The following is a 27,500-nucleotide window of genomic DNA, read 5'->3' on the forward strand; positions in this document are numbered from 1 at the left end:
CATTTGAGGAAACCACATAGGAAATTCTTAAGTACTTGGTGCCAAGTAGAAAACTTGAGCATTATGAAGAATATAAGTTTGGTTTGGGTGCTAACAATGACACTGTGTTGGACTGTGGAACTGCTGGCGATGCTGGTGTTCTGTCTTCATTACTCCCTAGCCATGAATATTCACTATGCAAGATCATTTGACAATGGATATCAAGGAGGCACTATCTCGCAAGCCTGGTGCTCCTGCCATGCCTGTGCTTCCTTCATAACCACTTACCCATGATGTTTCAATATGTTGGTATATTAGATTCACAAGGTACTTCATATCACCCCTGCTCTACTTACATTTGGTGCAAAACATCCTTCCAGTAAAAGTAAAGTTTGATATTCCATTCATCATAGAACATTTAAATAGTTCCTTACAGTCTCTTTACTACCTCACTCTATTTCAACACCATCTACCTTCCATTCAATGCTAAAGAAAATTTGCAAAGTTGTTTGTCTCCATCCTTCCTGCCCCCTTTATTAACTCCCTGTTCCATATTCTCCAAGGTAATCCAACATCATCTATCTAACGCTCGGTTCATAATATCTTTATTATTAACTCTATTACATTATATTCCCACAAGAGTGTTACAGTAATAAAGAAGTTCACTCATCTGCTTATCTCCACACAACACATCATCCCTCCTGCCTCCTTAATTACATAATTATCCCACTCTTCCATTTTCCCCAAGGTGATCAAGTACTATCTATCTTCCATTTATTGCTAAACATTCCTCCTCATAACATCACATCCTCACCAGACCAGTACAACATTATGGAAGTTTACAAAGCAATTGTTTTTTACAGAACACCCCGTCCTTCCTTCCACCGGGACCTCTACAGTATGGAGACACATTCCTGCAGAAGGCAGAGACCGGACGTCCTTACCTCTCCTTCCCTTCCTCCTTGTACACTCGCTTGGCCACACATCTACCGCAGGATGGAGGAGGCTCAATGGGGATGTCCAGCGCCCCCTTTGATGTGGAGGAGATGATCCGCCTCAGCAGTGCTCCTCCTGGCACTGGCGTCAGCCCACTCCTCACTGGGGAAAGTGATGCCCTGAAAAGGGGGAAGTAAGTCTTTGAGATCTTCTTTGTTTGCTCTTCATAAAGTTGTCATTTAATTTTTGCTTGCTAGTATTTGATTTCCTTGCTTATTTATTTGTTTTTATTTATTATTTTTTATCATTAATCATAACAGGTGCTGACTCACTATAATATAGTCTTCATATGAATAGACTATTATTTATCATAATCTTCCTCTGTTTAACAGAGTCCTGGGAGCACTACTGCAGGAGTCCAGGAAGGAGGTGAGCCCCAACATGGCTCTCTCCCTCCCCAGACTGCCAAACAATGCCAAAGGTTACAACCCCTTCAGCCTCTCCTCCTCACTCACAAAAGCTTCCACCACCACCCTGCACTCCACCTCCCCTTCAGGCACCAGTGGTGTAAGTTGACCACTGCTTAATTTTCTGTTATTAATAAGACTTAAAGCATCTTGAATTTCTCAATTGAGAGTGTAAAAAAAGTGTTTTAAAACTGAATCTGCAAAAGTTGGGGCAATGACTGAAAACATGTAGAGCAACAGAAACTTCAGAGAGATACTATAGCAGAATGGAATTGCTGATGAGGCTGAGAGCATAAAGGTGTTGATCATGAAGGGGCAAAACTTTGTACATAAAGGATACATTAAGTGCCCACATGAGCCATTGTGATTGACAGTTCATAAGAAGCCCAAGATTTCTGAAAGATTGTACTCTTAACTCTTACAAAGTGGTTAGTTTGCATTTCTTTGGGAGACCAAGATTAAATATGAGATAATGATGTTGATTTTGGTAACTTTCATCTGCGCAGGTTGGAGGTGATGAAGGCTATGCATCCTCCCATTCCAATGCCAGCCACTCCACAGAGGAGGAGGGGGAGGAGGACCCCTGGGAAACTGTGCTGGCTGCCCTTCCCCTGAGCACCCACCGCTCCTGGGCCACCCTCGGACACATCCCGGAGACCAAGGAGAAGCCCTTCATATCTGAGGCAGGGACAGAAACGACACACAAGTAAGAACTTTCTCTAACTTACCTCTGAATTCAGAAATTAGGTTTGCTCCCTGCTCTCTGCTAGTTTCACATGTTAAAACTTTTTTCAACCTTTTCTTCTGCTGTGTTTGTTCCAGGTGTTCTCTCATATTCTGCTAGATTTGTAAGCAACATTACTTTTATATTCCTCCTCCTTTTATTTAAGTTTGTGCCTGTCAGGACCTTAAATGTAGTTTTCAATACTTATTCTAACCAGTAAAAGCTCAAAGATCCAGTCTAATTGGGGGTAAAACCCTATCCGGTGAAAGATCCGAATCTTACTGAAATTATATTGAGATCAATAAAAATTATCGCATAAACAATTTACTAAACGCCTGATACCTCCGACACCTAAACTACCACTGGATACAAGAGTTATACATTTTAAAATAAGGTAAGTGCTTATTTGCATGGTATATAAATGAAATGTCACAGTAACCCACTCATGTGTCCATTCCTGCTTACTATCCTCGGGTTCTAGAGGGGGTGCATCTGACATCTTAATCAGAGTCAGACTCTTCATGGTCTACAGCATTTGAGTGGTATGCCTGTAGGCCTGAAGCTGACGACATCGGCGATGAAGGTTGAGTGGGTGATGTAGCGGGAGTCAGAGTTGATGTAGGTGTTTTTGAACGAAAAAAAGTCAGTCTTCGTTTGCTTGCCACTTGAGTGTTGCACATCACATCACATCTCTGCGAAATAGACACAACTCTCACTTGCACTTCCACTTGCACCGACCTTGGCAGCTAAACCACGAATCTTGGCCTTGTTTCACTTGATATCGCTAATTGTTTGCTATGCAACACCATATTCCTCACTTAACCAAGGCACTGGTGCACCTTTTTCCAATTTTTCAAACAGTTCAAGCTTTTCACTAATGCTGAGCACCATATATTTACGCTTCGGAGCCATGGCTCAAGAGTCGGGACTAGGTAAACACTTGACACAACCTACCTTGGTCGCTACTCAGTCACAAGTGTGCTCCCTGTGCTTGTTGACCCGGGTGTGTGGCCAGGCCGCACCTATATCTCTGTTTCCCGCGCTTGTTCACCCGAGCACGTGGCCAGGTCGCACCTTAATTGAATGGTATGTACAAAAAGCATGAAGCGGAAACCAATGCCAGGAAAGTGTACCGTTCTTCACAAAATCCGGATGTTTGATGGCCGGATCTTTGAGCTTTTCCCAGTGCAAAATTGTACTGTTTCAAGTTACAAAAATTTTCCTTTTGTTTATCACTTGTCTTTGCTCGGTGTTAAAATTTTACTCATGTTAATGTTTTTCATGCTCTATGTCAACCTTTTCTATTTGAATGTGTTTTCATGTTTTGAGGTGGAATGATATTTAAGAGCTATATTGTTTTTCACAATGACATTAAGATCTCTGATTTACTAATCAATGATCTCTAACATTTTTATAGCATCTGTAGCAGACTTCCAGATTTGGTGTCAGCTACATAATGTTTTCATTTGCTTAGTGTGTGGCTGCTGTACCAGGAGCTGTGGTCCATTGTAGGGGGCCACAGCATTCCCCAGCTGTGTGTGCGGCCCGTCAAGGAGCTGTGCCAGGACATACTCTACCTCCTCATTGGTGTCCCTTCAAATAGCTTCCTTTGGTCTGATGTAAGTCTTGGGGTTGTAGTTATCTTGCTTGTAGGTGGATTTTTTATGATAAATAATAATGGAATGAGAGTAAGAAGAGAGAGTTAAGGCCCCTCTACCTTAGAAATAAAACCTTTCCTATGGGCAACAGCAAAAGGACACCCTGTGAATTAGATGGAGCTGCAGTCACTCTTTAAAGCTGACAGAATGCAGAGCCAGAATTTGGTGTTACTGATTTCATTAGTTGTTCAAATCATTGCTTGTCATTTAATGCTGATGTAAAGTTTAAAAATCAGTCTCATGTCACTATCAGTTCATCAAAGATTTAGGTGCCCCCGGTAATCCACATCACAGCCATATGATGATGATATGTCTTGTCCCCTATATAGGAGCAGCTTGTTACAGATATTTTCATCCCTTTTTACTTCCTTTACTTACCCCTCAAATCCTCCTGTTACAAAAGAAAATTTGATGAAAATAATTCTTGTGCCTTTCAGGAGGAGGAGTGTTTCAGCATCAAGAATGGGCTGTGCCACCCCAACATCACCCCTGAGGCACTGAAAGGCTCTCTGCTGCCTCTTGTTGAGTGCGGCACTCTGGTCCGCAGGTAAGGGCAGCACAAACTTTCTTTCATCCCCTCCCCACCAGAGGCACATGACTTTCAAAACTGTGCTGCAAAGACCATTATTTTTCTTCTAGTCAGTCTGTCCCAGACATTCAGGCTCAGTGATGCTTTATGTTCTAAAGTTTTAATTAGTAAATTGTTTTAAAAATTATTTAGTCAGACTATTTCATTCATAGATTGTAAATGCTGCATGCAACCATTGTGTTGCACAGAACTTATCATACTACCTCAATCAGTCTATCAGTTCATCACTAACAGGCAAATAATGCTTTATGCCACTCTGAAAGTTTCCTTAGCCATTTATTTTCAGAATCATTTAGCTAATCAATTCCCTTTTATATTTACAGGCTGTAAATGTTACAGGCAACCACAAAGTTCTGGTCATTGTGTCTCATACATAATGTGTATTATTTCCTAGGCTGGAGGTACTGTGTTCCACCCCAAAGTTTGACACACAGCAGGTGTTGACGCAGGGCTCGGTGTTCATTGCCTTCACCTTCGCCATATCCAACGTGCTCCAGACATACAGGTGTGTGTGTGTGTGTGTGTGTGTGTGTGTCTGTGTGTGTGAGAGAGAGAGAGAGAGAGAGAGTACATGTGTTATGATGCAGTGATTAGATGTACAATGCCATCTTTTTGGTACTTTTATTGCCTTTTTTTTATGAAGTAGTAATCTTGAGCTTTTTTTATGTATTTTGTGCCTTTGGCCAGTCTCTAATCACTAAGAAAATAAGGTACAGAGGGTAGCTTAGACTAATGCCTCAAAAGAAAGATTATTTTTTTATAAAAAGACAGTTTTCTTAGGCTTGCCTAAGATGGCTTACTGGAAACTACATTATATTAAAAAATTGAATCTTCTTTATGGCCATATTATTCAATGTTCTGGGGTAGTATTATGGTTATCTGTTTGTCACCAAATCATTCTGCCACAAGTAAAGTTGTTTCAGTATGCTGTAGCCTTAGACTGAAGCGGGAAATGGTGCATTCCAGAGAGAAGGTGCTCAATCTGGGAGACGAAACTCTCCTCTCAGGACTGCTGGATAAAGCTCAGCCACTAGTCAAGAAAATCAAGTTTGTTGCCTCTCTTTGCAAAATTACAACAAATAGTAAAAGAACCAAGGAGTCACAGAATGTCTCAAGAGATACAGCAGGGATTAACAGAATTAAGGAGACAACCGACATCTCATTGGGAATCAGTAACAAGAGACAGCTGGGGAAGGTGGAGGAAGGCCCGGCATGTCTTCCAAGAGGCCTGTGTCTTCTGGGGGACCTGCTCAACAGTATCACCACCACAAAGGACAGAGACTGCCTCCTCCTCCTTATCTCCATCTTTAAAAGCTCCTGTATGCCCTTCTTTAGGTAAGGTTCATTTAACATCATGAAGATGCAGTCATTGCAGTTTATTTTGTTGATTAATTACAGTAAATTAGAAATGGATGAATATTTATACTGATTTAATTTTTGTTATATATATGTGTGCCAATATCTGCACACCCTCCCATTTAGTACTCATATCAGGAAAAGAAACTATGAATGTGTACTCAAGAATGTTCACGTGAGATACAAAAATTAAAAAAATAATGATAATAAAAGGTTTGTCCATCTTTATTTTGACAAGTAGTTTTATTCTTGACATGAAAGGGAGGATGCATACAAATTGGAAAATAAACCCTAAAAAGAAAAAAGGGGAGCAAAAAAACTTTATGCAGATGTTGAAGGCATGTAATGTGTGTGTTTGTTGTAGGTATCTGGAGGAATGGATCTACCAGGGAGTGTGTTCAGACCCTGGGGCAGAGTTCATGATAGAAGTGAGTGGTGCAGCGCTTCTTAGGAGAGACCGCATGTATTGGACCTCTGGCTACACCCTGCGCCCCCACACCTCTGTCCCTTCCCTGTTCCGAGATGTGCTGGAGGAAGCTTTTGTATGTGGCAAGACCATCAACCTCCTGCGAGTATGCTCCGCAAAGGTATTAAACCAACCCAACCTTACCTAACACAGAAACCTCTGCAATTTATCACATAATAATGAGCCACTTCATGTAACAGTAAAATTTATCAGTCAAATAAAAAGTAAAAACAGACATATAAAACTCCTAAAAGAAACACTTGTGGAGGTACAACAATAGTGCAGCACATGACAGACTAAGTCCCACTTGGCCCCTGATTGGCTGAGAGCGAGAATTGGCTGCATCAGTCTGTCAGTGACTGAGTCCCTCCTGGCACCTGACTGACTGTGGACAAGAGCTTGATTGAAAGACTCATTTGAAGAAGGAAAATATTGTGTCATCTTTCAGTGGTAAAAGTCTTAATGTCTCCTGTTCTTTAGCACTACCTGGTGTCTGGGAGTAACGACCAGCCAGCGATGCAGCTTTGTGTGTCTGGTGATGAGCTGGCACACATGCAGAGCCGCTGTGAGGTGTATGCTGCCCACATGGACCACGTGGCAGCTCAGATGCAGGTAAAGAGGGATCACAAGGGTAGAGGGCATGGCTCACCCTGAGGATTTAACTAAATTTTTCCATCTAACTCAACACAACCTTCCACACATCTGTTCCTTATTCTTCGATAACACTCAGTTGTCCCGTTCTACACCAAACATTTTTGGTCTGTCCTTAACCAAAAATCTCAGCTGGGAACTTCATATCTTATCTCTTTCTAAATCACTTGCCTTGAGTTTGGGCATTCTGTATCCTTTCCAACAGTTTTTTCCCTCTCCCAGGTGCTGACCTAAATATACCTTGTCGCCCCCTGTTTAGAGTATTCATCCCATGTGTTGGGAGGTTGCACACACAGCTCTTTTAGACAGAGTAGTCAAATGCCTTTCCTCTCATTAGTTTCCCTTTTCTTCCTGTCTTCTACCACTTATATTCTGCAGAATTCTGGCTTAATTGAGTGTCAGTAAAGTCATTCATATTTACTTATTTATTTCATTCCTCTCACAGGTCACAGTGCAGCGGAAGGCCGAGGAGGAGAGGCTGCAGAAGCACAGGCTTATGACTGTCTCTACAAACAAGCACGCTGCCGTCCTGAAAGAGATAGAGAGTGAGTGAAGTGACAAAGAATTTTTTTCTTTTTACTCTATCTCCATTCACTGCATTCGCCTCATGAATATTTTCTAATATTGATTTTCCTTGTTCCAGTAGTGACCTAAAATTGATTCACTTTTGGTTACATTTTACAATAAGGTCTAATAGACTTTGTTTTGCTTCAGTGTAACTTTTCTTGCTATTTCCTCTGTAAGGCAAGATGCATGAGCGTAATCAGTACGTGAAGGAACAGAAGGCAGCCAAATTCAAGGAGCTGAAAGAGGAGATGGAGAAAGCAGAGCAGAGAAAGCAGGAACAGAAGGACAAGGAGGCAAAAGAGGATTGCAATATTGCTCAAGAACAGGAAGAGATGGAGAGGAGGAAAATAGAAAAAGAAAATGCACTAAGGTACTTACATATGTAACTTCTTTTAAGGTTTTCATTACTATTAGAAATCAAATCATAATTTTGAAATAATTTTTCCTCTTGTTTTTCAGGATCCAGATGGAGCAGTTCTATCAGCGAAAGATAAGAGAAGCAGAACAGGCTGAGGCACGGGCCAAGTGGAAGGTGCAGAGGTGGTCACTAAATGCTGAACGAAAGAACTGCATTGAAAACACCTCATGGGACCCTGCAGAGGCAGATGACACAGCCCCTAAAACGACAGAGGAAGAGGAAGTCAGTTATTCCTTCCCCCAGACACCTGATTCCATCCCTGAAGAGCCTTCACCACTGGAGCAGGAGCAGGGCCCTATTGGTGGTGCTCTTAAGCGGCCGCACCACATGTACACACAGGGACAACACAGGGCAAAAGGGTGTACTTTTGCACCATACCACCTGCAGCCTGAAAGGAATGAGGAGCTCCTGAAGGAAAGCCCAAACCAAGAAGTCTCTTCAGTGTCTGATATGACAGCTTCACTAATGAGCACATCCTCAGATTTTGTAGACACTCCATTTGATGAAAACCTTCCAGAATTTGAGGCTGACCCCAAAATACAGACAATCCCTGAAAGCTGTGCTGTGGAAAACACTAATTATGCATACATGAAGAGTTCCATTGAAGCAGCCTTATATGACAATGGTAATGGCAACCTTAATCTTTCTCCTCCTGGTGCCACTACCTCGCCCATTACTGCTCCTCCAGTCATGCTCACAGCGTCTCCAGATGCCAATGCAAATGTGCCAGAGCCAGTCACCATTATTGAGGCTCACACTCAAAGGAGGACCACCAGGGAAATAAAACAGACCACACCAGTAACACAGTGACCCAAATTGAAGATCATCAAGGCAATACCACAGATCAGAGTGTCACACAGACTCAAGACTACCAGGGGAACACCACTACAGATGACAGCAACAGCAACTTAAATGAACTTGTGCTGCAGTTCAAGGAGAGGCGAGCCCAGGCTGCTGCCATCAAAGAGAAGGTGCTGAATGAGTACCACCAAACCACCACCAAGAACAACATGAACATCATCAAGTCAAGGGCTGTCACCTCATCATCAGCAGCTAAGAACAAGCAGCGCGTCGTTGAAACTGAGTACGGCATGACAGACACAGAAGCACAGCAGGAGGCATTTGGAGGCGCCAAGTCATACAGCCGACAAGTCTCCAGCACAAGCACTTCCAGTTTCCTCTCCTGCTCATCCTCAGAGAGACCAATGTCCACCTCGACAGCCTTCACCACCCCAGATGAGGAAAGGCCAATTTTGATTGACCAGGTAAATGTTCTTTTCCTTCTTGTTCCTCTGTTGTGCCCTCCAGTTACCTCATTGAACAGGTGAAGTGTGTCTCCTTCATAATGATAATGCTGCTCTCTAAACATCACCCATACATGACTTGTGTGTGGATGACTTGGCATCATGTTTGTCTGATGCAAAATCTATTTGCTTTCATTGCCTTTCCTTTCAGCTCTCATTCTTATTATTCTTTGTTTTTATTCTGCTTCTTCTGCTTCACCTTCTTTATATCTTCATATATGAAAATCTGTATACAGCCCATATATATTTATGTCTAAGTATGATTTAATGTACATTTGTTTTTACCACTGGACTGCAGCGAACTAACCACCAAAGTTAATGACATAGCTCACCAGCACAATGCCCTTATACATGTACTAAAAGGGCATCTCTCACAAAGCAAATAGCAACATGAATTTTATGGAGTAAAATTAAAATTCAGTATGTAAATAGCTTTGACCTTAGTGGATAGTATTGTACGAAAGTTCTTGATAATTAAAAATGGTCAAATTATTAATATATCATTTCTTAAGTAGCATTGTCTCCCATGCCATATGACCTAAGTATTTCAAAATTTCAAAGACTCTTGACTTACAATAAATCTTTATGGCATGACAACCTTATAGTAACAATAGATGAGAATCAACTTCAAAGGTTCGTGATAAGTGCAAATCTTTTGATTCCCCCCCTCCCCACTTTTTCATGCTCTTTGAGAAGCATTACTCAGGCCATAGTTTTCAGGTAAAGCAATAACAACAAGAAAATTCGCAAAGCATTTCATATATTGATACATTAGGGCTCTCAAGGGTGATAAATTGGGCGTCGTTAATCCAACTTATCTAACTGTTCATGGGTGTATTTGGGTCATACTCTTGAGGATATGAGCTCTCCAGCTTTATTCCAGTTTCCCTGTTATTGTTCATCCAGTTTCCTTTAAACTACAAAAAAAAAAATTCTATAAATTAGTGTTACGACCTCAGATTTTGATATCGTAAGTTCAGAATATTTTAGAGACAAGTTAAATGTAGCTCCACCACTTTATTATGCTTTCATTCATTTTTTTAAATTGAGAAAGAATTTTCTGGTCGGTTATTTTCAGAATCCAAAGTAAGACCTTGACTAAACATTCAGAATTTGGGTTGCATCAGAGGAAAGAACTGGTTGGTTGAATGAAGCCAATTTCAACCAGGTTATTGCAAAAACTGGAATTAAAGATCATTCAACTATAGGCACTTCCTCTCCCTCCCTCCTTCCATTATGCTGCAAGGTTGGCGGGGAGGTTCTGAAGGAGCGTGGCCGCAGCATTCATGGCCATGCCTCTGATGCTGTCATTCATAAGCTGCTGTGGAAAAATGTAGGTTGTCTTTACTTGCCTACAATCCCACATGGTTCTCAGTGTCGTTGATTTTGTACGCATGATCTTCGTGTCCAAAGCATGGCAGTTATTTTATTTTTCCACATGTGCTACCCAATAGGATGCTGTTTTCAAATTTTTCTTACAGCAACCCAATTTTATTATAAGCATTACCCTCACAAGCCTTTTGACAGTAGTACTAAAAGTTGCGTACCTCCCAGCGTCTGATGTTTTATTTGTGAAGGAGTGGTAAGTAAACTCTCACAAGCCTGGACTTTGAACCCCAAACTAGAAAACCAGAGAAGCACCACTGTGTGTGTTTGTTTGTGTGTGTGTGCGCACACACACGTGCATGTATTTTAGATATTATAACTGAGAGTACAAAAATTACAAGATTACATGCAAGGCAATCATGTTCTCCATTTATCTAGTGCACCAAATATGGGTTTGATATTGTACTTTTAGTGATATGACGTAGTCTCTACCCTTACAGGAAGACTCGCAGTCCCATGTAAAGTGATTTAAATAGTTAAGAATACCTGTGAGGCTCTTAATCCATATTTTAATGATCGTTTGATGTCTATAATTAGTGTATAGCCAGGCAATGCTGGTAAGTATCATTTTAAAGTTACATTAGTGTTTGTGGTTCAACCAAGATATTATTTCCCTAATGCACATCTTCATCACTGCCACAGTCTTGAAGTATTGCTGCTGGCCGGTCATATTCCAGTTTATTTGATTTTGCAGATTTATTTACATATTAGATTAAGCTTCTCTCTTCACTTGTCAGCGTATGTGCTTTACTCCTGCATAAAATGATTTGCTTAAAAGCTTATTAAAGTGCATTGATTTTTTACTACTTAATAATGTTTTACATGTGAATTTTGTTAAGTTACCACCTTGAATTCTATGTTACATGAGACTTGGTGTTGAGTGTTTAGAAAATACACTACTGAACTTCCTTTGAAAATTAATTTTATGAGTTTAATAAAAGTTGACTAAATGTTTTTTGTTTACTCTATTACAAGAAACATAATGTTCATTTACACTCAATTCTATGGTTCCATACAATTTATCCATGTTAAATGCATTAGACTTTTTCTGACACATAAACAACACTGCTGAAGAATTAATTTTGTTGCATCATCAATACCATAAATGACAACTAACAACGCTTACTCCATTACCCAGGAACCCACGCCACTCCCCAGCCCCAACATTCCAAAGACAGAAGTCACTCCTATAAAAGACTTGGTGGAGGAAGCCCTCAAGAATCTCCCAGTGCAGAAGACACCATACTATGACCTGGAGTTCATGAAGCTCATGGGTCAGTTTGCATTGTTTGCTTGTGTATGTCATTCACCATGACACACTGTACTCAGTCTGTCATTATATTGTCAGTGGCTTGCACAAAAATATCCTTTCAGTTTTGGTCTTAAAATTATTATGGGTATAAAGCTATGAGAGGGGGGAATGTGGGTGGGTGGGTGGGGGGGTCAACATGATGAGTGTGGCAAGTATGGAGCGCCCAAGGCCATGTCTTCACCAGTGAGGCCAGGACAGGGACTAAAAATGAAGAGGGAATGTTGGGAGATATGGGAGGAAAATATGAAAACTGGGTATACCCTTTAGTACATGCTAATTAATGGCTCATACTTTGTGATTTCACACTGTACGAGGCTATATTGTCACAAAGTACAACGATAGACTGTACTTTTCCTTTCTTTTATTTAGTTTTGATTAAAACTTCATAACTATGATCAGTTTGCTATATCATTGCATAGGAAGTAAGTAATGCATGAATGCAAACATCTACACTTATGAAAGCAATTAAGAAATATGAATTAAGCAAAGTGTTGATAAAGAATCATTTTTCACCTACCCATTAACCCAGAAATGTAAAGAACAGAATATGAGATAAAACTCTTTCTACTTTCATCAAAATTACAAAAGTCTAAATTCTCTTTACTCTCCCTCCATACAGACCAGGAGCCTCTGCTGGACATCACCGGCAGTGCTCTGAGGGGAAGACCTAACACCCGACCCTCCTCTACCAAAGCTTCCACCGCCTCTGAGTCCTCATCATCCACCACCTTGGCCTCCACTTCCACTGCCTTGACTTTCTCCACGTCTTCCCCCTTTAACCCCACAGATGCCCCCTCAACTCTCGAGCTCTCTTGCGTCCCAGTGTACTTCATCCGCTCCATCAGAATGCACCTTGCAACACAGTGAGTTATGTTTTTTGTCATCCTGATTTCCATTGTCTTCATGATGTTAGTGTTAATAGCCTAAAGTGCGTATGCAGTTTACTTTCTTCTTATTAACTGTTTGTGTTCCCTTTTGCAGGAGCCGACTGGTGAATGAAAGCTTGCTGGCAGAGGTGTTAGTGCAGAGAAGTCTCCTTGACCACTTTACGGCCCTGCGCTCCCTTCTGCTGCTCCATGATGCCCACTTTGCCCGGGCTCTCACCACCAACCTCTTTGGAAAGGTATAGGCACAGAAATACTGCACTGGATGGCTAGGCAGTACAGTGGTCAGTTAGGTTCATTTGATTATTCTAACAAGTGTTCATCGGGATAATAATTTTAGGGATTGAATTTATTTTTCTTAGAATATTTTGTCATCCACATCTCTCCACATCCTGATGCACTACATATATCACTCACCTTCCCCCTTCCACCCACCTCTACCATCAGCTGGAGCCCACCACCTGCCCTGCTACACTGCTTGTCCCCACCAGGCTTAACAACATTCTCAACAAGTCTGTGGCAGATTCCTGTTGGAGCACCAACCCCTTGGCAGAAAACCTTTCCTTTGTGGTCACCAGCATTCCTCCAACCTTCACACACACCAGTAAGTGTTGGCACAGCCCCACACTGACCATAGGCTGTAAGTTATCTTATGCAACTTATCTTTACCCATACATGTGGAATCATCGTGTGGGTCTTATCACTTATATATCTGTTTATTGCTGATTATGAGTGAATTGAAGTCTTCAGATTTGGATCACCACACCTGCATGCTGACCACTCAGCCACCGTCTCACTGTCAATCCTTCTGTCCTCTTTTTCTTTTGCAATGCTGGTGTGGTCACTGACTTCTGTCACCGTGTCTTGTTGCTCCATGCTTGCAGACATTTCCTCTGCAATTTAAGAGGATACCATACTTTTTTCTTAGTTTGAAGGAAATATCTGTATTTAATAGGTGTTATGTATTAGAGACTAGAAAATAAATAGAAACTCCACTATATATATAGTATGGATGACTAAACAAAACTTCTTCCTGTGTGTGGTGATGAGCAGCAAGCATTGTAGACTGCCTTGAACTGAGGTATCGTGTGTCGTGGCCTCACAACCTCATCCTAGACAACAACAACCTGACTTCCTACTCTCGTGTGTGGAGCTTCCTCGCCTCCCTCCACCATGCCATCTGGGCCTCGGACAACCTCTTCTGCCACACCGCCTTCCTCAGTGAGTAGGATAGTGTTCATATCTCAAAATAGTTCTGATTTCTCTTATCAAGAGCCTTTACTTGCATTAACACAAGTTAGTACTTATTAATTTACTTATCGATACTCCAGCTGATTGCATCCTTTAAGCTGAAAAAGGAATAGATAACCATACAAATGAATGATGAATGTCATTAGTCTGTGTATAGCATGACCATAAATACTGCTGGAATGTATTATAAAGTGGTAGATGTGTCCAAACTCCACTGAGGTGGCTCAGTCACGTTCATATAATGGAAGATAATTAAATTACACAGGTTCACAAGAATAAAGTAGATTTGATAAGTACAAGAAGATTATGACATACCAAACCTTCACACGCACGCCAGCACCATGACCCCCTCCCTTCCCAGGTCGGCAGGACAAGGAAGGGCTGCTTTCCCGATCTTCACAGTTCCACCAACTATGCCTCCACCGCCACAAAATGCACCACTTCCTCCAGGCCTTGCACGCATATGTCATCAGTCAGGTGGGTGATGTTAATGCCCTTGATACACACAGACAACAATGAAATATGTAAACTACTAGTACTGCATATTATATGCCATGTATGTTCATCTAGAATTGTGTAATGTAAGACAAACTCTAGCACTGTGTATATGTTTTTAGACTAGTATGACAACATGACAGTTTATCAATTAGCCCTGTAACATGAGACAAGTAAACATCTTGCATCATGCATTTATTTGTACTCTCTCAAAGGAAGATGATACAAACACTGTAAAACACTTGCACTGTTATGTAAGACTAATACTAATACTGATTTCTTATTTTAACAGTTGCATTTTTTTTACATATAAAATTGTTAATACCTTATCTTGTCATAAATACATTATCATTATTAGCACATATATTTTGTTTGTTGTTCAGATTCACCAAATAAGCTGGAGCAGACTTGAGGAGAAGTTGCAGTCCAAGGTCACCTCCCTGGACCACCTGTACACCCTCCACAGCTCCTTCATTGAGGCCATCATCTCCAGGTAACCCACACTAGGCTGGATGGAAAGTTTTAATCATTATCAATCACCCCATTTTCTGCAAAAGTTGGGTGATTATTAGTGATCATACTTACATTTGTTTTATGGCAAATATGTGTATCAAGGGAGCAACATCTCTTTTAATCCCATATTACAGTGGACTATGATATGTACATAGAAATTCATGTATACCATTAAGCAGTGGTGGGCACGGTTCCAATAATCCGCTTATTGCTAATTAGCGAAGCTAACTTTTTCGTTAGCTGATTAGCGTTTCCGCTAACTTTGGAAACAGTTAGCGGATGAATTAGCTTCCATTCCTCCTCCACTAGCTTAAGTCCACTAAAAAATTCATACAGGTTTGTTCTTGTCCATTGTGGGCAGACACAGCACCAGCTGAGCAACATGGTGCAATTATTTCAGGGCTTCCACTTTTTTGGGGGGTAAATCATGCCTTAAAGTAGGGTAATTGAACAATTATTAGGGAAGCCTTTTGGTATTTTAGGGTAATGCATCTTCCATTTCCAATTCTTTGAACTCGGGATTGAATAACAAGAATTTTATATTTTCCACCTGACAAGAAATAAACTTAAAATAATAAAAATAAAAGTGTCAGTTAAGGAAAAAAATTAAAAAATGCGTAAATTTGCAGGAAATCTTGGGTAAAATATACAGATTTAGAATAATCCGGAGGCTTCTTTCTCTTCTCTTCTTGTTGTTGCTTGTTGGGCTCTTTGTTCAGTTCAGCTGTGACGTTGTCACCGTGTAGTCGCGTTCATTAGTGTCGCATTGTTTAGCGTTATCAACCTCATGGAAGGTCACCAGAGTGAGGATGTTTCTGTTTCGCCTGAGGATGCTTGCCCTATTAGGGAGGCGGCAGCAGCTGTGGGTGAGGCGGAGGACACTCAAGCTGACGGCAAGAGCCCCAGAAGTTCCAGAACCAGTGGCCCCACCTGGAGAAGTACGTTGTCCTTAAATCAAGAGATATGACGAACGCCAATGTCTTACACTTCCAGTTCGTCATGTGCCAACCCAAGGAGACTATCATTAATGGACAGACTGAGTTTTAGAGCCAAAATACTAAACCGAATCTAAATCCATATAAAAAAGTTAACTGTTAGCGTTAGCTTCCACTAATTTCTTTATCAGTTTAGCGATTTAGCGTAAGCTAACTTTTTTGTTAGTGGATTACCAGTTTGCGAGGCTAACTTTTCGGTTAGCGGTGCCCACCACTACCAATAAGGAGCCCCATGTCTCAAGCATTAACTACTCATTTTTATCGCCTTTCTCTTCATAGGTGTTTCCTCAGCCAGAAGGGACAGGTGGTACAGAGGCTGATCAAGGAGGTGTTCTCGTGCACCTTGCGCTTCTGCTCCCAGTTCCTGGCCCACCCATTTGTGCTGGAGGAGCTGGAGGGCGGCAGGCAGACCATGGTGCACCCTGCCTTTGCTGCCCTGAAGGACACCTTCCAGGAGTTTGAGTCTCATGCTGCCTTCCTGCATAAATGTAAGTTGGCGTTCTGTGCATGTAAGGTCTTCTGATTGACCTTTTTTTCCTACATTGATTTACTTTTACTGCTGTTATTTATGCTGTAGAGCATAGTTTGGGGATTCTTGTTTTCTCTCTCATTAGTCAGTTTTTAAGGGGTTGCATTCAGCATCTTTGTGTGGATGGTAGCTATAATAGAATACTTGATGTTCATTCTGGTGTTCCTCAGGGAAGTGGGTTGGATCCTTTGCTGTTCATCATCTGTCCAAAGGACATGTTCCAGATGACTGAGAATAAGTTTTGTTGTTCAGATGATGATGCTTCGTTGACTATTACTCCTTCTTCAAGTTTGTGTCAATTTATCTCTGAATCTTTGAAAAGATCTGTATACCAGTTCAAGCTGGCACCAAAAATTAAGTTAAAATGAAGTTAAATCCAATGGACACTAAAACTTGGTTATTAATCAGTATCACTCTTTAATACAAGTTAAAAGAATGCTATTCTTGGATGGTCTATCCATTCCATCTATCTATATCTCCGACGCCCTGCCCCCTCACGGGAACTTCCCTCCAGGGGATGGACACTGCAGAAGTGTCTCCATCTCTCCCTGTTCTGGCACTCCCTCTCAGCACATTTAATCCTGCTACTTCCAGCTCTCTCGCTTCAATACTCACTCACCTTATTGATCCACTTCACAGGTGGTCTTCCCTTGACACCCCCTCCCTCAATCCTTTCCTCATACATTCTTCACATATTTATTCTCCTTCATTCATCACGTGTCCAAACCATCTCACCGCACCACACTTCACCTATTCCACCACTCCACAATCCACTCCTTTTGCTGTCACACATTTTTAGATAGTTTAGCATTAAATGTATGGATGGAGATGACAATGGCTAGCTATGGATTTTTTATGTTGGAAGCTTACTTTTCTCCTAACTGTCTTTACTTTTACAGTTAAGTTTTACTGTTACATATATCTTTATCAGTCATGTTGGCTGCAACAACTACCGTGGTATTACACTGCTCAGTTTGCCAGGCAAGGTGCTTGCCCACCTATTACTGATGCGAATTCACAGCCACCTGCTGAAGATGCAGAGACCTGAACAGTCTGGGTTCACGCCTGGTAAGTCAACAACTGACCGTATCCTAGTGCTTCGCGTACTGGTGGAGCGCCGACGTGAGTTTCGACAGGAGATGCTTGCAGCCTATGTCGATCTCAAGAAGGCGTTTGACGCAGTGCATTGCGAGGCACTCTGGGATCTTCTGCGACTCCATGGGATTCCTGCAAGGACTATTGGTTTGCTGACTGGCCTGTATTCTGGGACAGAGAGTGCTGTGAAGTGTGGAGGGCTTGTCCAGCTTCTTTCCCATGAATGCGGGAGTGAGGCAGGGCTGTGTCCTTGTCCCATCACTTTTCAACACTTGTATGAACTGAGTACTGGGCAGAGTTGTGGACCAGAGTCATTGCGGAGCATCCATTGGCAATACCAGGGTCACTGAACTTGTTTTTGCCGATGATGCAGTAATCCTGGCGGAGTCACTGGAGGTTTTGGTGATGGCTCTCGAGGCACTGCACAAGGAGGCGAAGCCCTTGGGACTTCAGGTCTCCTGGGCCAAGACCAAAGTACAGGTGTTTGGAGGCTTGCTAGATGAAACAGTACAGTCTGTTCATGAGTGTGGCAAGGACGTTGAGATCTCAGAACATTTCACGTACTATCTTGGTAGCGTAGTTCATAACAACGGTGAGTCTCGCCAGGAAGTCTCACGGCGGATTGGTCTGGCCCACGGTGTTATGGATTCGCTCAACACGAGTATATGGCATTTTTGATACCTGTGCAGAAGGACAAAGATCCAAATCATCAAGTCCCTTATGCTCCCTGTCTTACTCTATAGTTGTGAGACATGGACACTAAACGGGGACTTGGAGAGGTGGATTGATGCCTTTGGTAAAAAATGCAGAAGCAACTACTCCGTGATACTGATTCGACATATATTACGGTACCTGCATAGTCCGTCAACACCAACTCCAGCTATACGGGCACGTGGCACGTTACCCTGAAGCTGATCCTGCTCATCGGGTTGTCTCTGTAAGAGACAATCCTGAGTGGAGGAGGCCAAGGGGACCCCCCATAGAGTTCGTAGCTTGAGCAAGTCGATAGATCCTGCCAGGAGGTACTTGGGTTGGGAAAGGGGCCTGCATGGAGACTTGCCCGGAGGGACCCCAGGCTTGGTGTCGTAGGGTGGGCGAGGCGATGCTCCCCCCCAGCGTATGCCCCCAGTGATTGATTGATTATTGCACTTGTTAATCTCTCTTACTCTGCTTTGGAATAATTTGTTTATTCTTTCTTTCCTTTTTTGACCACCTCCTTTGCCATGCCTATGCAAAAAATAGATTTGTGATGATGGGAATTTCAATTTAAATCTCTTTGGGGGAGTTGGGAATTGCTTTACTAACAGTAACTTTTTCTCACAGGTATACAGCTCCTTTATGTTTAGAGATCTGAGCCTCGCTTCCTCTTGTTTGTGTAATGACTGCCATTTGCAATTTGGATATATTGTAAGCATTTTGTCATGTCTTGCATATAAGTTTCATGTTACAGATGCCAAAATATCTATACACAGATGGTGGATATGCTACAGGAACATATAATGTTATGCAGACTAGTTTATAAACAAAATTCAGTGCATTCCATGCTGCAAATCATGCTGAAAAGGATGCTTGGGAAATGACATGAGTATTAGTTAAGCAAAGTTTCTCATTTAACCCATCTTCAGTGTAATCAGATGCAGGGAAACTCCCACCCCATGGTGTGCAGGAAATAAAACCAAGTTAGGCTGGGTCAGTAGAATTAAACATTATTCATTCACATCCCTCAAGATTAGCATTATGAGGGGCCATATAAATAAACATTATTACCTTTTTTCCCACCCCTCAAAGCATTACTGGCGGGCCACGTGGAGAAGCCACAGGAGGCAATGGTGGGTCCTTGTCTCAGCCTGCTTGACTCCTAAACTCCTTTGGTTGTGATGCTCTCCAGTTCTGGATAAATCCTTAACTTTGAAAACAGGCTGAAAGTGTGCATTCTGCCAAACAATCAATCCAATATATACTTGTGTCCCATTTAATTGAAAGAGATAACCTGATTTAGTCAAGCATGATAATCCCTCCCTTATAAATGATCCACTCTTCACCATGGATCACCTACAAACCTGCATGTGATGGAGCGCACATATGGAACTTCTTATGATCTGAATTATTATTGCTTATGCCCTTCTCTAAACCTAAATCCCACAGTATATATATATATATATATATATATATATATATATATATATATATATATATATATATATATATATATATATATATATATATATATATATATATATATATATATATATATATATATATATATATATATATATATATATATATATATATATATATATATATATATATATATATATATATATATATATATGCTTGCTGACCTGGTAAGTTCTTTACTTAGCCATCATTATGTTAAGTCAAAGTAATGGCACTAGTGCATCAAAAAAAGCCACAAGACAAGTATTAATGAGTGTCTGTTGGCTTTCTATCACAACTTGATCATGCTGACTTTCACTTGTTAGATTTTAAGTTATCTCTATCTCCAACACGCTTGGCAACCATATAACCAAGTTTTTTTTATCAGTTATTATATTTAGCACCACCTCCAGGATTTGTTTTTTATCTAATGTACAAAAAAAATCTGCATGCTCAGATATACTCTTCCTGTTTGCACATAGTGAAGCATACATGGTTTGGCAAGCAGTAATACCAGCCACAATCGGTATATAGGTACATAAAATGTTCCACCCAAACTTTTCATATTACTCCACTTATTAAGAATTCCGTTGATTCCTATGAATGCTTTTGTAAGCATTCATTACAATTTTATCAGTGATCCGTATGATAAATTTCAATGCGTTATAACATGATCACCGTTAACCTTGATAAGATAATTCGCAGGGTAGATCGGTCATAAACCAGTTAATGTAGACTGAAAATTTACTTGCCTCCTTTCTTTTTATTGACTCAGCCGTTTTGCAGAAGTTTATCCGAGGTTTTGCTCTTTCTTTGCCCGCCTGCAAACCACATCCCATCGTTTTGGACACAGTTATACGCAAAGGGGAGCAGATGTGTCCAGCCAAGAAGAGGGCAGGACACCTGGGAGCCATGGCCGTGCCCGATCCCTGCAAGATTGATGACAAAATAAAATAAAAACATTTTCGCCGGGAGGGGAGGCCCGTCGTTGATCAGCTTGATGCGGGCTCGGTGAGTCAGTAACTTGTCGGTGGCCTTGATTGTTCAGCAACATTTGTTTTACGATTGCTGTTGCGCCCAAGCTTTTTCCAGGGACGTGGAATTGGCTGTGGCGCAATTTTTCCAATGGATTTCAAGTGCAAACTCAACGCGCACCTTTTTATCAACGGTAATTGAAAACAAAGGGGCAAACGAAGGGGACCGTGTCTCAAGCGGCGACTGCACAGGGGAGCGTACCTGATAGCGGTTCGCATCCATAAAACCTGAGTTTTATAGTTTCAGAGGACGACCTCAGAGAATAAACGTTTTCAAAATGTCCGAGCCATACCAATTAACGCATGGTGATGGATTGTGTTCGTGTCTTTCGTGGGTGGGCAGGAAATCGAGTCACGCAAGAGCGGGCGACGCAGGGCGAGGCGCCGCGTGCATATATTTATTGCTGTATTGTTCCGCCGGTGAACACCCTCCAACGCCGCCTGCCTGCACGTGTCCAAGTTGTACGGCTTCTGTTGGGAGCATCAAGTATTGGCTCTCCCACCAGGCCACTGATGCATGCGTTTACCTTTTATTATATTATTCCTCGTCTTTTTTGTTGTTGTTTTCTCTCATTCGATAGAGTAATAATTGCTTAGCTGCTAGATGTGTAACCGTGCTGTTGGCATGACGTGTTTGTTTTTATGTGCAAAGGCCTTCCTGCATGGCTACCTTGCTTTTATTTATTTATTTATTTATTTATTTATTTATTTATTTATTTATTTTTTTTTTTTTTTTGGGGGGGTGGGGGATTGAAAGGAGCAGTCCAAAGTATTCAATACTGCCGCGATTATTACTTAGTACTGCTACTGACTGCGTGTCTTTGCTCCACTAAGAAAGGCAGAGGGTAGAGCATTATTACGAAGACACGGTACAGAAGAGAGTCTGATCCGATTATTATTTATGCCCACATAAACCACAACGATCTCTCATAAACAAAACAAAACAAAAAATGAGTACCGCGAAAACAAATGACTGATATAAGTAAACCTTAATAAACAGCATCTGTATCAATAATTGTTTCATCCAAGTATTATTTTCAGTAGTTTTAGGTTGGAGAGAGAGAGATTCTAATGTTCCTTGTCGTCTCCTCCTAACAGTGCTGGTGAAGGTCGGGATGCGGGTGCTGCCACACTCACACCAGGAGCAGCTCCTCTTCCTCCTCGACTACAACGAACACTACACGATGCGGAGGAACAGACAGGAGAGGCGCAAATAGACACCGAAAAGGATTGTAGACTCCTTGGATAGACACAGAACAAGCCCCGCATTTTCTCCCCCAACCCCCCTCACGTCTTGAATGGTTTCACAACTTTATTTCTATCTCGATCATATAATTTTATTTTTTTTTTCATTTCCATACTACATTGCGCTTATATACTCGTACAATCTATAGTAACAACCCGTTGCTATTAGTGCCATGTAAATCATAAACAATCAATGACTTGGTGCTCTCTCTCTCTCTCTCTCTCTCTCTCTCTCGACAAACAGCCATTCCTTATATAAAAAAATGGACCTGCTGTGCATTCCCCTTTTAATCATATATATAACAACCATTCCATCATTAATTTATTCCAGTACTAGTACATTTATTATGCAGTTATAGCACAAAGTAAGTGTCATCGTACAATAGTTACACCTCGTTGTGAGAAGCATAGACTAATAGTATTAATGGAGGTATTTATTTGATCTCAGCTGCGTGTTTAGAGTGGAGAAGTATTGGCTATTTTTTACCTGTTCTTGTTGCTGGCTTACTCCTTGATTCTATGAGGCAGTTGTAGTACTATCAGTTGACACCGTGACGTATCGCTATCAGGGTTGTGGAGTCGGTGATAAGAGTCGGTAAAGATCGCATGACTCATTTAGAATCTTGAGCATTCACAATATTATAGACGCACTTCATATAATTTCTGGTGTGGACGAAGTATCATAAGTGGTTTACAATGGTTTACGCCAACTACAGAAAAATTAAAGTGTGTATTTTTGTTTGTTCCGATACCCTACGCCCCTGCCCACCCAGCAGTGAATGGGTACCAGGTATTAATCGGGGGTTGTGTCCCGTCTCCTGGGATCTGTTTCCTTATATAATTCCTTCCCCTTCTCTCTCTCTCCGGCATATGACCACAGATGTTGCGCCGACTAAACGAAACTTTCCAACTTTGACTCACAATATGAACACTTTGTACCTCGGTGTTTTTTTTTTTTTTTTTTTTACACTTGGGGCAAATTATCAATATGGTTCACGCAAAATCTCCAGTAAGATACATGTAAACAGGGCCGGTCATAGGAAACAACACGTAATGTAATCAGAGATGTGTATTTTTTTTTTTTCCGAGTGTTAAAAGATTATTTTCATTCCCCACGACTCCACAACCTAAGTTTCTATTCTACGCTTATCGAGAATATAAAAACAATCACGTACGCTATTGCACGGGATCTGATTCTTATGGCAGCCATCGCCGTCATCAACACGGAGCTATGTATATAGAATGGGAGTGTTTGGCTAAGTTCGTCACATACGCCATGTTGTTACCAAACGACAAAAGCCGCGCGAAAATCAAATTGGTGCTGATACAATGCTTTGTGTGTGTGTGTGTGTGTGTGTGTTCTCGGTATCATCAAAATCTCGAAAAAGTACCCAGAGCAGACATACAAAAAAAAAAAAAAATCAGCATCAATTTAAATTTCGCGCTGCGCTTCTGGTAACAACTGAGCAGGGCCAAACTCTCCTCTTCCATGGCTCTGCATCCACATTACTGTGAGTGCCGGAGAAGGACGTCCCTGCTCACGGGGAAATAAGGCTGTTCAAGGTGTGATATTAACTTACGAGCCCATGTGATGGTAATTAGAATAAGGTACGGCGCTTGTTTTTTTTTTTTTTTTTTTTTTTTCTATGTCCATGTGAACGAAACTGGAGTGAGATTTTCTAAAGATACCGTGTTTGGATGTTTTTTCTTTGTTTATATATAAGTAAGAATTTCCTGCGAGTCGGGGCGCCTCGCTCACAGAAATCCTGCTGAAAAGACTGATGACTGCTTGAATTTATCCCTCCGTATTGGCGCTTTAACACTGTCTGTCGCTGAAGGTGAAAATAAAACCTAAAGAGTATTCCTTGTATTATTATTATTATTATTATTATTATTATTATTATTAAAAGTATTAGGTTCATATTCTTAAACGCATCGGGTTCCCATTACGACTTTTCTAAAGCCACAGAGAAGATTAACCAGTTTTTCATGGGTGATTTTCCAGTTGAGGATGCAGAGGTCGTGTAAAACTATCACTAGGATCACCAAACAGTCCATGAAAAGCCCAGTAACTTCTACAAGAGGCTTTTCAAACAAGCGAACTGAGGTGCCGACACGTTTGAGAATACGGGTTTAGTTTCTTTATTACTATTATTCATTTGTTTGTGTTTATTCCCCTCAATAAGTATGAGAAACCATAACCCGCAAGATAAGAGTGGAAAGTCCGTAGTACTTTAATAGGTAGCGAGGATGATGGCGCGGTGGCCTAGTGGGTTAGAGCGTCAAGCCCAGGGCGAGACGCTTCGAACCCCAGTGCCACCACGTAACATATGGAAGGGTAGCGGGTTTTAACCATGGAGGTAGAATTGGTGGAGTCGACATCAGCCCAATTAAATGAATCCGCCCGAGTTGTCATTTTTACGGCCAGGTGTCAGGTGTTGTCAGGTCAGGTTCCCTCTTAAAGGGCTCGGCCAAGCTCGCCCACCCCCATCTTTTGGCCGCAAATTTGACAGTTAGTCGGCTTCACCTCAATGAATGGGATTAGCGGGCCGTGTCGACTCCACCAATTCTACCTCCATGGTTTTAACCCCGAGCCGTAGCGCTCTCAAAACAACGACTCCATATGAACAAGGGTAAAAAAAAAAGCTAATAAGAGAAAGAAGAGATATGTAACAGGCGGCATGATTCGCATTCACAGCCATGACTAGCTTATAGGCCTCCCTCTCAGGTCACTGGGCCAACACGCGACGCACATCGTAAGTTCGTACTACCCGGCGGAGTCACGTCCAAGACCATAAAGTACGTAAAGATGAAGATGTGCGTGTCTTTTTTTTTTTTTCTATTTTCTTTTTTCTCATCCTCCAACTTGTTCTTCGTATCAGTAGTAGTGGCAGTAATAGTATTGTTGTTATTATTATTGTAGCGGTAGTAGTAGTAGTAGTCGAAGTGTTCCTTTTTATAATTATTAACCCGGTAGCTGCGGGGGTCATGTTTCTTAGGTTAGGTTAGGTTAAAGGCCCCTCGTAAGTAAAATAATGAGAAAGAATCATCACTCACGGAAACCATTTCATAATATATATCAACGCATTTGCGATCAGTTTATGCATCATCTATTTTATGAGGTTTATATCATGGCAGAAATTTGGCCCATCGCTGGTACACGGTAAAGCCACAAATTTGGCCCGTCGCTGCTACCGGGTTAAGAATGATATATTTGTACAATACCTCCGTGGTGAAGTGGTTAGAACGCCCAGCTACTAATCCGCGGGCCTGGGTTGGATTCCCGGCCCGGGGAGTTGGCGCGCAGCTGTTCATCCTCTCCCTCAGGCTGGTCGATAAATGGGTACCTGAGAAAACTTTGAGGAAGGTGACTGTGGCAACCCGGAAGACACACTGGCCCGTACGTGGTAACTGGTCATTTCCCGTCATAGGAACCCTGGCTGCTGCGGCGCCTAACCTCAATCACTCACTCACTCCCGATATAGGATCAAGGGCTAATGTGAGGGAGACGAGCATCGAGGCCAAGCGCAGCTTTAGCTTATGCCCCCATCTTTACCTTCTCCCACATTTCCTGTTCATTCTTTTTTTCGTTGGTTTATCAAGGTTAAGCACATAATATCATCCCCGCGATAATGAGAAAAGTATCAGCGTAACTATTGTATTGGCGGCGATAGATTCTCGGAGGTCACTAACAGCCGGGAACAAGGGCGTGGCAATGACGAAACACTGGATAGGTGGATAGAAGCAGAGATGATGAAAACAAATACTGAAGGATACACACGTCACGCCGCGGGGTATGCATGTCATTCCACCTTCGTTAGCTGCGTCAGGGTTGGGACACAGGGCGTGGTTTTACATGGTCTGAAGTGATTAGACGAAGATTTCAGGGTATATTATTTTTCATCATATTTTATTGTCGTCCAGTGAGATAAAATGTGCAGACAAAGCGATGACTTCCTCAGCCCTTACTATTGTCTATAGAGTGTAGACTTTAATCCAGTAGAGTAGAAGTTGTTGGGATTTTCACGGAGTGTTTTGCAATCTTAGTGATTGTTTTACACGACTTCTACACCTTGAATGGGAAAATTACACATGAAGACCAGATGAATCTTCTCTGTGACCTTGGAAAATAATCGTAATGGGAGCCCCATACGTCTAAGAATATGGGGCAAAGTTTTTTTCCCAAGGTTCTTCACCTCTCTGTGTCTGATATTTGTGTACACTCAACCTGCTCCGGCAAAAGTCATCATGGGGCGACTTAAATCAAAACTATCAATGGTTTGGTCGTTCCCAGCGTTTAAGGAAACAAGAGGGAAGTAGGAATGTCAAGGTAGTATATAAAAACTAAGCTAGAAAAATCTAAACTTTTGGCATCTTTTGTCTTTAATTTTATCTTTTGAGGAGTTTCTGCATGTATCTAACTGACATTTGTTTTCCTTCGTTTTTTCCTTCTGCTTACATTTTTTTTTCCTTGATCTGATTTCCTTTCCTGTAAAAAAAAATTATATAAATCCCCTTCATTTGTAAACCTTTCGCATAAAAATAAGATAACTTGGAGGAGGAGGTAGGAAGACACCTACCGAACGGGCGTGAGCTACTCCCGGTGAGGATATATGGGAAGCGAGGAGGGTGCTGAAGCCCTTCAAAGACCCTTCCCATGTCCTCAACCGTTTCCCTTTTATCTCATCAACACCAGAGAGCAGTTCAGCATGCTCTCTAAAGACAGTTCCTCTCTCTTTCTACACCACACTACATTCACTCAACACACACACCTTTTCCCAAAATTCAAAATTCAAAATGGCGAAAAACAACACTACCTCGGAGTCCCCGCCTGGGGGGGGACCATAAATTCCCCCAGGGAGGACTCCCCTTCTGGCTGCCGACTTGAGAGGTGTCCTGATAACTCCTCGAACCTCCTACTTATCAATTTCTGCAACATTCGTGGTCTTCGTTCTAATTTTCATTCTGTGGAGCACCATCTCTCCTCCTCTAAACCTCATCTTCTCTTCCTCATCGAAACACAGGTTTCTGAGGCTACTGACAGCAACCTCTACTCTGTTCTACTCTTGGTCATCCTCTCTTAGCCGTTTCGGTGAAACTTTCTCTGTTGCGCTAGACATATCGAAAGCCTTCGATAGAGTCTGGCACAAGTCTTTGCTTTCTAAACTGCCCTCTTTCGGATTCTATCCCTCTCTCTGTTCCTTTATCTCTAGTTTCCTTTCCGGCTGTTCTATCTCTGCGGTGGTAGACGGTCACTGTTCTTCCCCTGAACCTATCAACAGTGGTGTTCCACAGGGCTCTGTCCTATCACCCACTCTCTTCCTGTTATTCATCAATGATCTTCTTTCCATAACAAACTGTCCTGTCCACTCATACGCCGACGACTCCACTCTGCATTATTCAACTTCTTTCAATAGAAGACCCTCTCAACAGGAAGTACACGACTCCAGACTGGAGGCTGCAGAACCCTTAACCTCAGACCTTGCTAT

At 41.7% G+C, this 27,500-nt stretch overlaps 1 protein-coding gene across 12 annotated transcripts in view; it reads left to right on the forward strand.

Annotated features, from left to right (window-relative positions):
- Positions 1-23,872, forward strand: part of LOC126998377 (gamma-tubulin complex component 6-like) — a 73,073-nt gene extending 49,201 nt beyond the window's left edge. For 2 of the 12 annotated variants that reach the window (XM_050859974.1, XM_050859982.1), the window contains 9 exons: positions 11,640-11,775; positions 12,433-12,676; positions 12,795-12,936; positions 13,145-13,301; positions 13,751-13,918; positions 14,310-14,425; positions 14,827-14,936; positions 16,231-16,439; positions 21,865-23,872. In XM_050859974.1, coding sequence (XP_050715931.1) covers positions 11,640-11,775; positions 12,433-12,676; positions 12,795-12,936; positions 13,145-13,301; positions 13,751-13,918; positions 14,310-14,425; positions 14,827-14,936; positions 16,231-16,439; positions 21,865-21,983 — 1,401 coding nt within the window. In that variant the 3' untranslated portion in view covers positions 21,984-23,872. Of the gene's footprint in view, positions 1-10,361; positions 10,449-11,639; positions 11,776-12,432; positions 12,677-12,794; positions 12,937-13,144; positions 13,302-13,750; positions 13,919-14,309; positions 14,426-14,826; positions 14,937-16,230; positions 16,440-19,363; positions 19,405-21,864 lie in introns of all 12 variants that reach the window. The other 10 variants (XM_050859972.1, XM_050859983.1, XM_050859980.1 and 7 more) reach the window with 9 other exon arrangements.
- Positions 23,873-27,500: the final 3,628 nt, after the last annotated feature.

This window comes from Eriocheir sinensis, chromosome 14 (genome assembly GCF_024679095.1).
Source record: "Eriocheir sinensis breed Jianghai 21 chromosome 14, ASM2467909v1, whole genome shotgun sequence".
NCBI lineage: Eukaryota > Metazoa > Arthropoda > Malacostraca > Decapoda > Varunidae > Eriocheir > Eriocheir sinensis.